Consider the following 13,985-nt stretch of genomic DNA (forward strand, 5'->3'; position numbering starts at 1 on the left):
TCTAATTCATCTAATCATCTAATTCAAGTCTGGAACCACCTGAGCGTCTGTAGAGCTTTAAGCAACAAACACAAAAAAAACATATCTATATATAAAACATAAACCTCGCCAATAAATCAATTTGTGAGTATTTAACAACTCAACATGGTTTGAGGCAAGTGTGTGATGATCCAGGCTTCTATTAAAGCATGATGTTAATTCCTGAGATACAGTATAATTTTAGCTTACCATTGTTCCATCTCAATGTTAGGTCAATTAGCTCCATAGCTCCAGCGCAAACCAGCACAAACCTGTTGGTGTGGCGCAACAGATAACACCACCACCTACCATTGCGTTACAACAACACCATGTGGGAGACCAGGGTTCGATTCCCGGTCTGGGTGACTGTGCTGCGCTACACCAATAAGAGTCCCTGGGCAAGACTCCTAACACTACATTGGTCCACCTCTGTAATACCAGTAACCTTGTAAGTCGCTCTGGATAAGAGCGTCCGCTAAATGCCGTAAATGTAAATGTAAACAAGCTGTTCTGAGACTAAAAATGCTCTGACTGACTGTATTTGAGGTAAGAGTAGCAATTTAACATACCACACTGTGGTGTCCTGGCCAGCACCGATATTCACCTAATTTTGCACCGTGCTCTTTTCTCACCTCTGTATGTTTCTTGGAGCAAGTTGCAGTGCTTGTGTGCCTCTTTTATCTCACTCTATGAACAAGTGTGTATTGTTTTGGGAAACCATCAGGAGGGTGTATGTAAATGTACATGTGAAAAACAGTTAAGCTGGGCCGTGTGTTGAGAACACACAGCTGGGATTTGGTGAAGAACTGGAGTTCCTTTAACGTCGTTTTCACCCTCTCCTCACTTCAAAGACTAATAACCCCCTGTTTTCTCTCTCTCCCTCTCTGTTCCTCTTCTCTCAAGCCCCTCCAATTATCCACATCATTATCTGGATTTGTACCTTGTACTCTTTTCCGGCTGCTATGCAGGGGTTTGAAACGCACTGAGGGCAGCAGTGTCCAGGCTGTATCACCAGGTTTTCATTCTGCAATAGACAAACAGAAACATGTCCATATGAAACCTCTTCACACCTTTTATGTAGTGTGACAATCAAAGTGTGACAGTGTAACCAAGCCTTAAAGGGAATACTCCACTGTTACTCTATTACGCTGTACTGGTATTTGTATAGTCAGTTACCACAGATAGTAATTGTATGTTTCTGATCTTTCTACTACTTTTACTACTTCCTCTTCTACTGCTAAAATACTACTACTTCTAGTACCACTATTACTACTACTTTTGCTACTACCACAACTACTAATGCTATTTCTTCTCCTACCAGTACTTCTACATCTGCTACCCTTTTCTAGTCCTACTCCTTCTACTACTACTCATATGTCTATCTCTACTTCTTCTACTACTTCTACTACAACTACCACTGCCACTACCACAACTACTAATACTGCTACTTCTCTTACTAGTACTTCTACATCTATTACTTTTTTCTAGTCCTACTACTACAACTACTCTTACTACTACTACTACTACTACTACTAATAATAATAATAATAATAATAAAAAATAAATAAATAAATAAAGAGTGGTCAAATATTGAACCAGATTTCTGCCAGAAACCTGTTAAAGGCTACCAAAAGGCTACCCTGTGTTAATTTCAGAATATAAAAAAGGGTTAATTACAAAAAAAACTGAAACTGATGTGTGTTGTCACTCGTTCTACCCCTGGTCTGTACTGTGTTGTGTTGTCTGTCCGCACTTGTTTGTTTGTGTTGCACTTGTGTCTTGTATGCACTGTCTATGTTGCACCATGGTCCTGGAGGAACGTTGTTTCGTTTCACTGTGTACTCTGTATGTAGTTGAAATGACAATAAACCCACTTGACTTGACTTGACTTGACTTGACTTGAAAAAGAACAGGTCAAAGCAATCATTCAAATATTGTGTGCATGCACAGCAGTAAATGTGAGTAGGTTCAGTTACTATACTGACCGGCTTGCACGTGATGGGTGGACACTCAGCAGTAGAGCACTGTGTGTGTCCATTTTGGCATACACACTTGGTGCAGGGACTAGGGGTCCATTCTTCTCCATCTCTGTGATCCTCTCCCTCCCACGAGCATGAAGCTGTGGAGAAGCAATGCAGTTGTTAGTATAAACATGTGTGAGAGAAAGAGAGAGGGAGAGAAAGATCAGAAGAAAAGTGTGACATGCAGAGTACCAAAAGTTCACAGCTTTTGTACACAGCATCATATGCTAGTTTCTGCTGTAGGTTTAACAAGCTGTGTTTTTACAGCCTCAGTGGTGACACAGTATATCTTCAATGTGCTGGTATTGTAACCTTTAATTATTTTTAGGATCTTGATCACAAAATTAGGCTTTGTTTTTTTCTGTTTCTGCCTCAAGCTGCTACAGAAGGTTTTAAGCCATATAACATACTTAGACTGAAATGGAAATGAACTACACAATGCTACTGTCAGTCGGTTCTGGCCTACCGGTTAGCTAAGCTTTGCCTTTCCATTCCTATTCGCATATTCGCAATTGCACCGTTACTACTGCAACCAATGTGAAAATGGGAGAAAACGCGACTCTAGTAGGAGTAGATTGGATTGGAGTAGATTGAAGCAGGACTCGACTGGATCTGAAATCTGACCATTCAAAATATTAGCTTTAAAAAAAATGACCCTGATTTTCTCTGCAGTGTGAACAAAGTATAAGTGTGTTATTTCATTGTTTGGGTATCTTCACTTTAATCTACACTCCTGGCCAAAAGTTTTGGAACACCCCAAATTTTCCAGTTTTCATTGACATTTAAGCACTTCAAGTCCAGTGAACAACCTGGAATAGTACAAAAATGAGTAGTAAACTGTATAAGATCTTATTAGGGAACATGTTATTGCTTAATCAATCAGCTGGTTTGTAGGAATGGAAGTAAATTAAACCTTGAAAATCAATGCCAACAATTTACACTTTACAAGCCCCTTGTCTGAATAAAAGCAGTGTTGGAACAGACTGTACTACTGCACTCTTTACTGTAGTATTTAGACAACACTGATTGAAGATTCAAGAGGTCTGAACCACTCAAATCCACCACAGCTTGTGTGATAGGTGGCTCATGTGACACAACCTTGTAGCCAAGCTTAACCCTGGACCAAGTCTAACACTGGACCAAGTGACAATAACAAAGTCCTTGCTAAGATCGTAAACTAAGAAAAGCAAGCTTACCTGGGCCATGCAACACTGCCAGTGGGCTACTGGAAAATGGGGGGTGTTCTAAAACCTAAAACTTGATTGTCAGTGTACATATAAAATGTGTAAAGTAATACAATTTATTAGAAAAGTAAAATAGCCAAAAAGCCTATCATGCTGTCACAGATGGGGCAGCTGGACTTGGAGTGCCATAGCTAATGTCACTGTGAACAATGAAGTTGTAAAACTCCTGAATAACAGTTCAAACAGTGATCCAGTGGTTCCACTACTCTGGAGTCAAGTGAGGACAGAGCACGGCAGCCTAATCCCTCTCGGGAGGCCCCAGCAAGAGAAGCTGCAAAAGCTCTGAGACAGCTAAAGCTACAAGTGCAAAGAGGCTTTACAGTCTTCGGCGTGGCAACCCAGACAAGAAACATATGTCTTATGCAACCGCTGAGACATTCAACCAGCTGAAAAAAAGACACCCCGCTACTTGTTGGTTACAGAGGTGACGCAATACCACTTTATATTTCCTGATACTGGAACTGAAACTCTTGGCCTTGCTGATACCCTTCTGACATCTTTTACTAAGCTCTAAAATGAGCTATTTTTCAATAGAGGCATTTCATTTAAGAAGTAGCTCAACACATTTAAACTCTCTACTCGATCTGACCGTTCACAGTCATGTCACATGCCTACAAATTGGAGACGTATCCGATCTGGGACCATGTATGAAAGTCACTCAAATCTGATTTGAAAAGATCCGATTTCATATGTTTACACTGCCCTGAATAAAACAGATTAGTGACACATTAAGGCAAAAAATCTGATTTGAGTATTTTCAGCCTGTGGGTAATGTGAATATAGGGAAGAAATTTCAATAGTAGTCAAAGTTTTAGACCAAGTCATGTTGGAGCATTTTCTATTATATTTCCTATATCTATTCATTTGTTTGTAGAGTTTTTTTGTTTTGTTTTTTCGGCACAAGCCAACAGACATTTGCTTAAAGGCGATAAGGGGAGAGAGCACCATCTACCTACCCAAAAAGAGCAATTGTGATCTCTCAGACTTTGCAAAGCAAAAAATGTCAGAAACAGGCAGGTTTCTGCATTTAATGTAATCATTTAATTGTGCTTTTTTCTTTTAACTGTCATTAATGCACAAACACGTGGCCAACTACATCATGTCACTACATCACTGTTTGTATTTAATTTAAGCAACAGGGTCAGAAAACAGGTAACGAATAGTGTGGCAGTAGCACATTCTATCAATCATAGATGAAAATGACTGGTTTTTCTATTTTACTGCTTTTCCTACATGTACAAACACACTGAACACTGTTGGGCACAAAAGCATCCACACCACTGCCAGGAAATGTATCAATAAGAAGCCAAAATTAATTTAATTCATTCATATTTTTAGGATGTTTTCAGATGTTTAGTCACACAGGCTTGCCTTGATACGAATACACACATTCAGTTAATTCGCCTACATATTTAAAAGCATGTGCTGATGTGCTTTGCAGAGAACTGCTAGGCTACAATTTCAATCCAGCTTTACAATTTTGTTTTGGCTCAGTCTCACCTAGTCATAGTCTTTGCCACAGAGAGAACCTGAGAACCCCCCCCCCCCACACACACACACACACACACACAAAGCTCCTAGGGATGTGAGAGGTTAAATGGTGTCAAATGGGCCTTTGTTGCAGTAGCTGTACATAGGCTATTTTAATACCAGTGTTTTCACTGAGCACTTGGTGGGTCCCTGTTGCACCTACCTCCATTTCGAGCGCACTTAGGGCAGCACTCTCCGGCTGGGATGTATGGGCTCTGTCCGCTCCCACAGCTGAGCGGAGGGCAGGCAGGAGGGACGCAGGTCACTTTCCCCAGAGAGCATGTACACACTGAGCACTTGGACTCACTCCACTGGCTATCATGCTGAAGAGAGGCAGAGGAAGAGAGAGCAAGAGAGGTTATAAGGTTGTGGGAGAGAGGCTGTTTGCTTATATTGCATGATGGCATCGGCAGTGGCTACCGAATGAATTCTTCTGCAGCCAAAAGCAAAAAGCTTTTCAGGACTGAGGAAACAAATACTGTATTTAATGATCCCATAAGAAACCTCAGCTTTTGGCAGTGATAAAAGTCCTCCACATGGAAGTCTAGTGTTATTTATAGTTATCATCCAACACCTGGTTTGGTAAATCAGTGCTTAATGATGTTAAATCAGGTGAGCTAGTGATAGAACTGAACACATTCATGCACTGGCTGGAGGTGTCTGGAACCAAGAAAAAATCTAGAACCAAGCTTTGTTCTTTAAACTAGCTCCCAAGATCACAACCAATTTTTTTTGCTCCTTTTTAATGTATTTATGTTTACCTGCATTTATTGTAATATAATATGATGGTTCAAGCAAAGACACAGAGAACTGATTACTAGATTACTAGATTATCTACTAGATTTCTACTCACCCCCAACTCCCCAGCACATCCCAGAAGTATTGGATGGAGCACCAACCATCATTTTAGAGAACACAGTTCATGTTTATATATACAATCACCAACAGGTGCAACTTTAGATGAAGTAGATAAAAGCATTCATTTGAAGGGCTGTCCATATATAGAGAGTGCCATCTACCCACCAGCAGAGAGCGCGGTCAATTGTGCCCTCTCAGAGATGGCGGCATGGCTTCGGAACTTGCAACCCCCCCGAGTCATAGTGGTAGCGCATTAGACTGCTTAGCCACTCTGAGCTCCGGGATATTAATTGTAATACCAGTAATTGGGTATTCATGGGCTTTCAGCAGTTTTCTGATTATTGTTATACGGTGTGGTCATGCAACAGCATATTCTGATTTCTTTGACTGGATTAAATTCCCTTTTATGCTACGTATACTCTTACTCTGATTACTTTTTCAATTTTCTGTGCATGTGCAAGGATAGAACCAAAAGAAGACAAGATTTCTGTAAAACTACTACTGTGAAGTGGTGACACATGAAGACTTTTTGCTCTGGAGCTACATAAACACTCAAATACATATTTGCCAGTAAAGAAACTCTTGTTTCTTCTTGATTCTTCCTGTTCTAGTTAATAGGAACACTGTGTACCTGCAAAATCCTGTAGCTCCAAAATGGCAAGAAAAAGAACAAATCTGTTCAGTACATTGTTATTAATGTATCTTACGTTTATAACTTTACTACATAAATAGTTCATTAGGAGTAAATTATTTAGGAGTAAAAATTTTCTTCACATGCGGTATACAATAAAATATGTCTCTTAAGCTGGTTCCATAAAACTGCTCGGTTCAGTAAACCGCTCTGTGGTGCTGAAAGTTTGTGTGAACTTGAGGCAAGTTAATTACAGAATTAGGCCCCTGTGCCAACACAGCAGGCTTCCCTAAGCAAATGCCACTCGCACTGGAAGCTACACCGCCAGAATCTTAAACAGCGCGCCAAGTGGCTTGTTAGGGGGACAACTCGTACAAACAAGAGTTTCAGTGTGTCAGGGAAGAGTGGGACACTAACAAGAACGCAATTGTGCATCAACTGAGGCAGTCAACCACTCAGCACTCTGCGAGAAGTGGCAGGATCTGCCAGGAAGCAAGACGGGGGGCCTTTCGTCAAGGCCTTGTCCGCAGGAGTGTCACTTACCCCGTGCACTGCCCCCCGATGCTGGCAGGAGCCGGCCGACTGTGGGAAACAGTCCGGACAGCACTTGTTGGGAGGGATTCTCAAGCGTTCGCCCTGGGAAAACATCCAAACAGTCACATTAGCATGCTAGCATTGTCATTAATGCAGACCGCTAATTGTCAAAATGAGATATTGATGAGTAAGCAAAAGCGGACCATCAGACAGAAAAGCTGATTACTCTCAAGTTTAGAGAAGAATGATAAGAGATAATTGAGGGTTGATAATGAAGGGTTGGATCTATGCTTCAGAGAGCACAAGACCACTCAAGTTTTATTGCAGCTTAAATGGAAGCCATTATAAAAGTTGCCAGAAGCATTGATTGTTGACTTTGCAGAGTTCTACGGGACCATATGCTGCAGAAGCGAACAATAACAAGAAATACATCTATTGTCCTCTTCTTAGCGAAAGCAGCAGACAGGCATAATGAGCCTGCAGCCTATCTCCTAGAATGACAATGACAGTGTCAAAGCTTCTGCATCCATTTATCTTCTCGGTTATTCATCCATACATACTGCCATCAGGCTAATCCAGCCATCCATTTATTCATCTTTCAGGCTCATCCACCCATCCGTCCATCCATCCGCTCATTCAGCCATCAATCAATAGATCCGCTTGTCCTTCTGTCCATTAATCTCTCCACTTTTATAATTCAGTTCAAAAGATGCAGTCTTACCCTCTGAAAGTCACATTGAGGATTTTGGCAACGCGTGGGTTTGCAGATGACGACATCACTGTGGCAGGTGCAGTCTTGACAAGTGTCCGGTTTCCACAACGTGTTGTTCTGTAAGAAATAAAAACAACACAGAGTCAGAAACACGGGTCCGGTAACACGCATGCAGCATTTGTATGACACTGCAGTTGAGAAAACATGCAAACCCTCTGGAGCAGATAAACATGAACCTATTGGCACCATGCTTAATGCCAGACATGGGCTGGAGGGGTATAAAGCCCTCCTGCGTTGAGCTGTGGAGCAGTGGAACTGTGTTCTCTGGAATGATGGTTCATGCTCCATCCAAAATTTTTGGGATGAGTTGGGAAGTTGGGAATGAGGTGGGGTGGTGGTCATGCTGCCCAACATGCTGCCCTCACTAACGCTCTTGTCACGGAATACAATCAAATCCTCACAGCAATGCTTGTCAGAAATCTAACAGAAAGCCTTTCCTGGACAGTAGCGACAGTTATTCCAACAAAAGCAGGACAAACTCTTTTTTTTAAGAAAACCTTGATTTAGGAAAAAATGAATGAATGAGCAGGTGTCCCAATACTTTTGTCCATTTAGTGAACCCAAATAATGTGACCAGAACACCATATTGTCCCATTTACAGTTTGGTGAGCATTAAAACTGATGTGAAAGCCTCTGTATCCTCTGACTGAACGTGAATTGAATTTCTGTTCACAGATCAGTGACAGCTATCCTGGGAAGTCATTTGGACGTTTTGAGCGAGTGTTGACAGCTCGCACGTTTCAGCACAGCACCTGAAGTGGCACTTGGCACGGATGTCTTAATGGGAGTGAGATCCAAGAGCAGCTTTGAATGGCTGTCTCTGCAATCTCGGATTACAGTCAATATGTTAGCGAACTGTCCCGGGAGTGGGGCTGTGTGATATATCAGCAAGCTGAGATTGTGATGCCTTGCGGTGCGTTAAAGAACATACTGGTGAACATGACAAACAACTTCCACGTATTACTTTCAAATCTGTTGAAACGTGACATCTTGAATTATTAAATGTCACATAAGTTATTGGTCAGAGGGCTTATTTTCATAATGCAGAATCACAGGGTGAAAAAATACATGTGTATACTCAGCAATCAAAAATACTTTGTAATAATGAGAATGAAATAAAATAATTTATAGAGAAAACAGCTCACGTTTGCTTATTTTCCTTCAATTTGTTAGCTCTTCATCACGGTCATTTAGGCCTTATTCCAGGCGTATTTCATCTCATGAAATCATGACAGATCGGACGAAGCTGATGTGTCAGTGTTGTTGGACATTTGTAGTGTATAAACTTGCTAACGTTTGCACACTACAGGCTGTACCAACTACCTGGTGGAAGTCTGGTGGAACAACCTGTAACTTCCACGACTGTTTGTTCCATATAATTGAACAGAGGAAACCCAGGTTAGATGATGGTGGGGCTGAGTGGTTGCTGTACAGAACCATTATGTCCAAACCGTAGTAAACCAAACTGTCTAATGTGTGTTGTTACACCGCTAGAAAGTACACACAAAAACCCTGATTTAGACTGTGCCCTTCTCCCCTGCTACAGCAGAATAACTCTAACAACACTAATGGAATCCTGCACTACCAAGAAGGTTCACATGGCGTCTCTGCAAAAGAAGGGAAGTGTACGTGCAGACGAGCGCAGTAGAAAAGCCTGCTGATAGACGCTTGTTTGCTTTTCATCATAAGTATAGAGGAGAACAGCTGCAAAGAATAAAAATATATATAAATCAGCCCCTGTGCTTGGCTTTAGCAGAAAAGTCGTTGCCGGATAACAGCCTCCACACTCCCAATTTTCATTCAAATAAACGGCACTCTCACGGACAGAACCCCTGTCATTTCTCCCGATTTGATAAATAGTAATCTAAGCGAACAGATCAAGGGCTTGAGGAACGCTGTTGCATCAACATGCCGATTCCGCCCCATTGTCTTGCCGTCAACACTTTGCACGCTCGTTTCCTGACATTGATTTTCTGTTGCAGAGCTAGCTTACACAAATGAGAAGCCACCCGGCTGAATGAATATTTAATAGCTGGGTTCTGTTATGACAGAGTGCGTACTGTGCTTATCTAGCAGTCTCTGCTACATGCTTCTTTTCAGCTCGCCACACACGCTGAAGATACACGCTAATAGAATGCGGCTCAGCAGAGCGGCAGGCCGTCCCACACACAGACACGATAATTCTTTTTTTTTTAAGTGAGAACGTTGAGTGATGTTGTGCATGTGCATGTGAGAGTAATGACGGATCCAGGACTATACATTAGACTTAGTCCTAAATTAGTCCTGGACACACATGAAAATTCCATCCCATACCGATTTGCAAATCCAATGCTTTTAGCAAATCCTGATGTACAGTGACCCCGAATTTCATAACAGAAATAAAAAGAAAAAATACAAAAACAGAATGCCATAGTGTGGCATGTGCATATGTTTGGACACTATCAGAATTGTAAAGGTTCAGATATTTATAAGGTCTCAGATCTTGATTAGCAAACCAGGACTGAGGGATGTCCCCAATTGTAATTGGGAACTGTCAGCTGATCAAACTTCAAAAACCTGAAAACGAGTCCCACATGACAGAGGAAGGCCATTAGAAGACAGACAAGCATTTTCATTCATCGTGCAGTTTCTACAGTTTTGTTATTAAGGGGGATGCTTAGAGTGGGACTCACAGTCATCTTAAGCGCTGCGACTCTGGCCCTAGGGGTTGTGAGTTCACTTTGCCATCAGCAGCCGGAATCAGACAAAGCACAATTGGCTGTGCTTTCTCTGGGTGGGTAGAGGGAGGGTAATCTCTGTTTTTTTTTTACATTTCTGGATACGTGTGGACAGGGCTTTAGTTGACCTTAGTAGGTACACCGTTCAATTGTAAGAGTATTTTGTGTACAAATTTATCAGCATCAAATTAATTGGTTGGATTTACACAGGCATCAATTTATCTTAATATTACTTGCCAAATCTGGGCCGACCTATTATTAAAACCCCTATAAACTTACATTTGACCTAAAATGCTAAATGCAGCGAATAATATGGCGTGTTTTTTATTTTTTTTGTGTGTGTGTGAGAAAATCAATAAAGCAGGTCATTAGAACAGGGACACCCAAACCTTTGTATATGGCTGTATTTTGACATAAAGTATATGCAGACTGACTGTGAATTGTAAGCTAGGCTACTTTGGACATTTTAAGGCCACCACACTCACACATTCAAGAGCAGCTAAAAGAAGCAAGCTGCTAAACATAAACATTAGCCACACTCATGCGGTCGGGCTGCTTTTAGAAGCACCCATTCAGGTGACCCCTTCGACCCCTAAAGTGGAACCACAGCTCAAGTGACGGAGTCAGAGTGGCTGCCGTGGCGCCGTCAGAAACCACTTTAGCATTTGTCGCAAGCATGTCAGGTGCTTATCAGTCAGTGTCACACCAGGTGTTTTATTGAAGGGCTTCTGCAGCTCTTCTAACTTTAATGTTGGGAAAAGGAATGCTTCAAAAAGGGGGCCGTGCAGTAATCAAAACCTTTCACATCCTCAAAACAAATACAGGAAAAAAATCATTTAGCAGTATGAATGGTCAAAATAAGAGATGCACAATAATCATATCGGTATAGTCAGAGAGTTTATCCATTAATCGGACAGAGAATTCCCAGTCTCGATGTCCCATATCGCTGCCCTATTCACTATAGGTTGCCTGGCTTGCGTCTGTACTGGGTATACTTTGAATGGAGCCTGGCACAGCTAAGAACAAAGCCTAGAAGGAACGTATAAACAATGAGACCTAGCCTTATTTAGGTCCGGCTGGCATGTTTAAGCTAATATAACCTTTTACAGTTAAGGGGTAACCTGCAATATATATTCAGGGAACATTCCAGTGTGTCTGCACCATCTACAGGGAGCATGTTTGATAAATCAGTTCAGGAGGAGACATGACATTTTTGGTGGGCCTCAGAGGTAAAGTCCAGCTCCACATCGTTTACCACAGACAAACAGCTTAGTCACTGTCTGGAGAGTACACTGCTCTATCTTTCATTTCAGTATCATTGCTTTAGAGCTGCTGCATTACGTTCCACAGTCCAGTAACTGCTACAGTGTACTCAGCCACTGAGAAATGGCATACATAAGGCAGTGCATGCAGTATCTATAACACTTAAAGTACACAGTAAAACACTAATGCAGGGACTTATATGGCCGACACTTTCCTTTCCCCATTTTAAAGTCTTATTAGTTAAACTCCAGAGGGTCAGTCGCCAAGCCAGCAGAAGGTAATTGAACTGAAATTGAGCTGACCTTGATTTATGCTGTAACCAGGCTGCCAAAACCTGAACTGTTCCCCCGGCTAATTCGATTAAAGGGTGCACTACATCGCGTCCCCCGCCAGTCGGGTTCACTAAAGCAGTGGATAATGGCCCTGGTCTTTCAATATACAGTATAAATGAGCTATGCGTTGTGTCAGTAACACACTGGCTTTGAAAGTAGTATATTGAAAGGCAATAATACAACATCACAGTAGCAAACTTTAGCTCAAGTCTAAATCAGGCCATCATGAATCTTTCAATAAAAAACATCCCTGTCAGAAACATAGCCAAACCTTTCAGCGTCAGTTTCCCAAACATTGATTTAGCCAAGTCCTAGATTTTGTGGTCCTTTTATTGAGGAATCTCAGGTCAGAAAGCTGTGCTGCCCAAGACTTGGCTTAATCCCTGCCTGCAGTGGTTTCACCTCGCAGGGCTTGGTGTCTCGGTTATCTACCAGATCTACCACAAACCTGCAGAAGGTCTTGCAGTAGGCATATTTAGTTGGTCATAATGTTTTGGTTCACTGGTTCCCTTTGTATATCACACCCCAGTTTGCGACCATAAGCTAAGTCAGCCCACTTCAGCAGAGATTTAGCTGCGTGCTGGATGAAAAACTCACTTGACTAGATTGCCGCCCAAGTTGTTCCTCGTATATTACCATCCCTCAGCACTCCATTATTTTAACGTCAGATGTTTTATCTATTTAAGTATTATCTCTTGTTCAGGCTTCGTAAACTTGGCATTAAATTCTACCATGTCTTTGCCATTTCTTAGCTTTCTCAGCTTGTCAACAAATACACGTGTATAGCAATTCATGAGGTGGAGTGAAACTAGCAAAAAATTCCTCATACCACTGATTTAAACAAGACATATTCCCATTTATATCGTCACCTTTCTGTACCAAACGAGACTCAGATGTCAACACATTATCTAATACTATAGCAAGACATTTGTATGTGGCTTTTCAACCACTTCCCCCAGTAAGGTGGTGTCAGGTGGAGGTTTCCCACATGAAATTCTACACTTTAATCACGGTCATTGTTTACTTTCAAAGTGCAGAGCTGTGCCCACAATTAGTTACACACTGTTCTCACAGTAATTAGCACGTCTGTTTTCTTGGGATTTATTTAAGCTTCGGCTGCAGTCCATATTCTACAGTATGAGTAATCGCACAAAAAAGCTCAAACTGTTGCAGCATTCAAATCTGCCATACTAAATGGCACATTTCCTTCCAAGTTAGGCTTCAGGCTGGGATAAATCAGCAAAAGAACTGTCAAGTTTGTTACAGCGCTTTATATAAGAGCCCTTGCATAAGGAGCCACCATGCTCTCCTCAGTAAAGGTTGCTGCTGAAGACGACATCTGCACCAGTTCAGCTCTGCTGTGTAAATGTGCAGTTAAACACATTCAAATGTATTCAGTCCTTGCACTTTAATTGCTTTCTCCTCAACTTCTTCGCAACGCTAGCCTAGCATGATTATATGCTAATTTCTTGCAAGGCAAGCGCTGAAGCTAAGATGCTACAGGAGGCCGAGGAACGTCAGAGAGCTATTGACAGTCGCAAGCAGTCACATCTTGTTTTGGGAGATATTAGGCCATATTTCACATCTTCTGGGGTTTAGGGCTAGAGTTTATGTCCGCAAGGTTCTGAGGAGGCTGCTGAGGAGTGTTCAGTAGACGAGTTGAATGCAATCTGGTTTCTCAGTGAGGAGTAAATACAGCGATTATCGCTCTCTGCAAGAGTGCAGCACAAATGACTGAGAAATAAAGACTAATTTCTCTGGCCCAGATCAGGATCAGGATGTGGGTTTCATTTAACTAAAGCCTTTTCCCAAACAGACATCCAGCCCATCTACAACTCAAATCAGAGAGAGGCAGTAAGCTTTTTTGATACCATTGAGAAATAAATATGCTCAAATATTAGCTGATCCACATCCGACGCAAGGCCTAAGGGCAGTGTGAAGGACGTACAATCCACACTGTTTTTAACCAGTTTTGGATTTTGTGAATTTTAAACATTATAACCACCGGCCTAATATGGTGTAATACAGTGCAATGGGTCTGGAGAGCCCATGGGCCTGTTGGTTG

At 41.7% G+C, this 13,985-nt stretch overlaps 1 protein-coding gene across 1 annotated transcript in view; it reads right to left on the reverse strand.

The window, feature by feature from the left end:
- fras1 (Fraser extracellular matrix complex subunit 1) overlaps positions 1 to 13,985 on the reverse strand; it is a 171,636-nt gene that overhangs the window by 112,996 nt on the left and 44,655 nt on the right. The window contains exons 3-7 of the mRNA XM_072664529.1: positions 7,558 to 7,665; positions 6,846 to 6,938; positions 4,977 to 5,136; positions 2,004 to 2,137; positions 959 to 1,042 (exon numbers count right to left, since the gene is read on the reverse strand). Coding sequence (XP_072520630.1) covers positions 959 to 1,042; positions 2,004 to 2,137; positions 4,977 to 5,136; positions 6,846 to 6,938; positions 7,558 to 7,665 — 579 coding nt within the window. The remainder of the gene's footprint in view (positions 1 to 958; positions 1,043 to 2,003; positions 2,138 to 4,976; positions 5,137 to 6,845; positions 6,939 to 7,557; positions 7,666 to 13,985) is intronic.

The sequence above is a fragment of the Salminus brasiliensis genome, chromosome 20 (assembly GCF_030463535.1).
Source record: "Salminus brasiliensis chromosome 20, fSalBra1.hap2, whole genome shotgun sequence".
Lineage (NCBI taxonomy): Eukaryota > Metazoa > Chordata > Actinopteri > Characiformes > Bryconidae > Salminus > Salminus brasiliensis.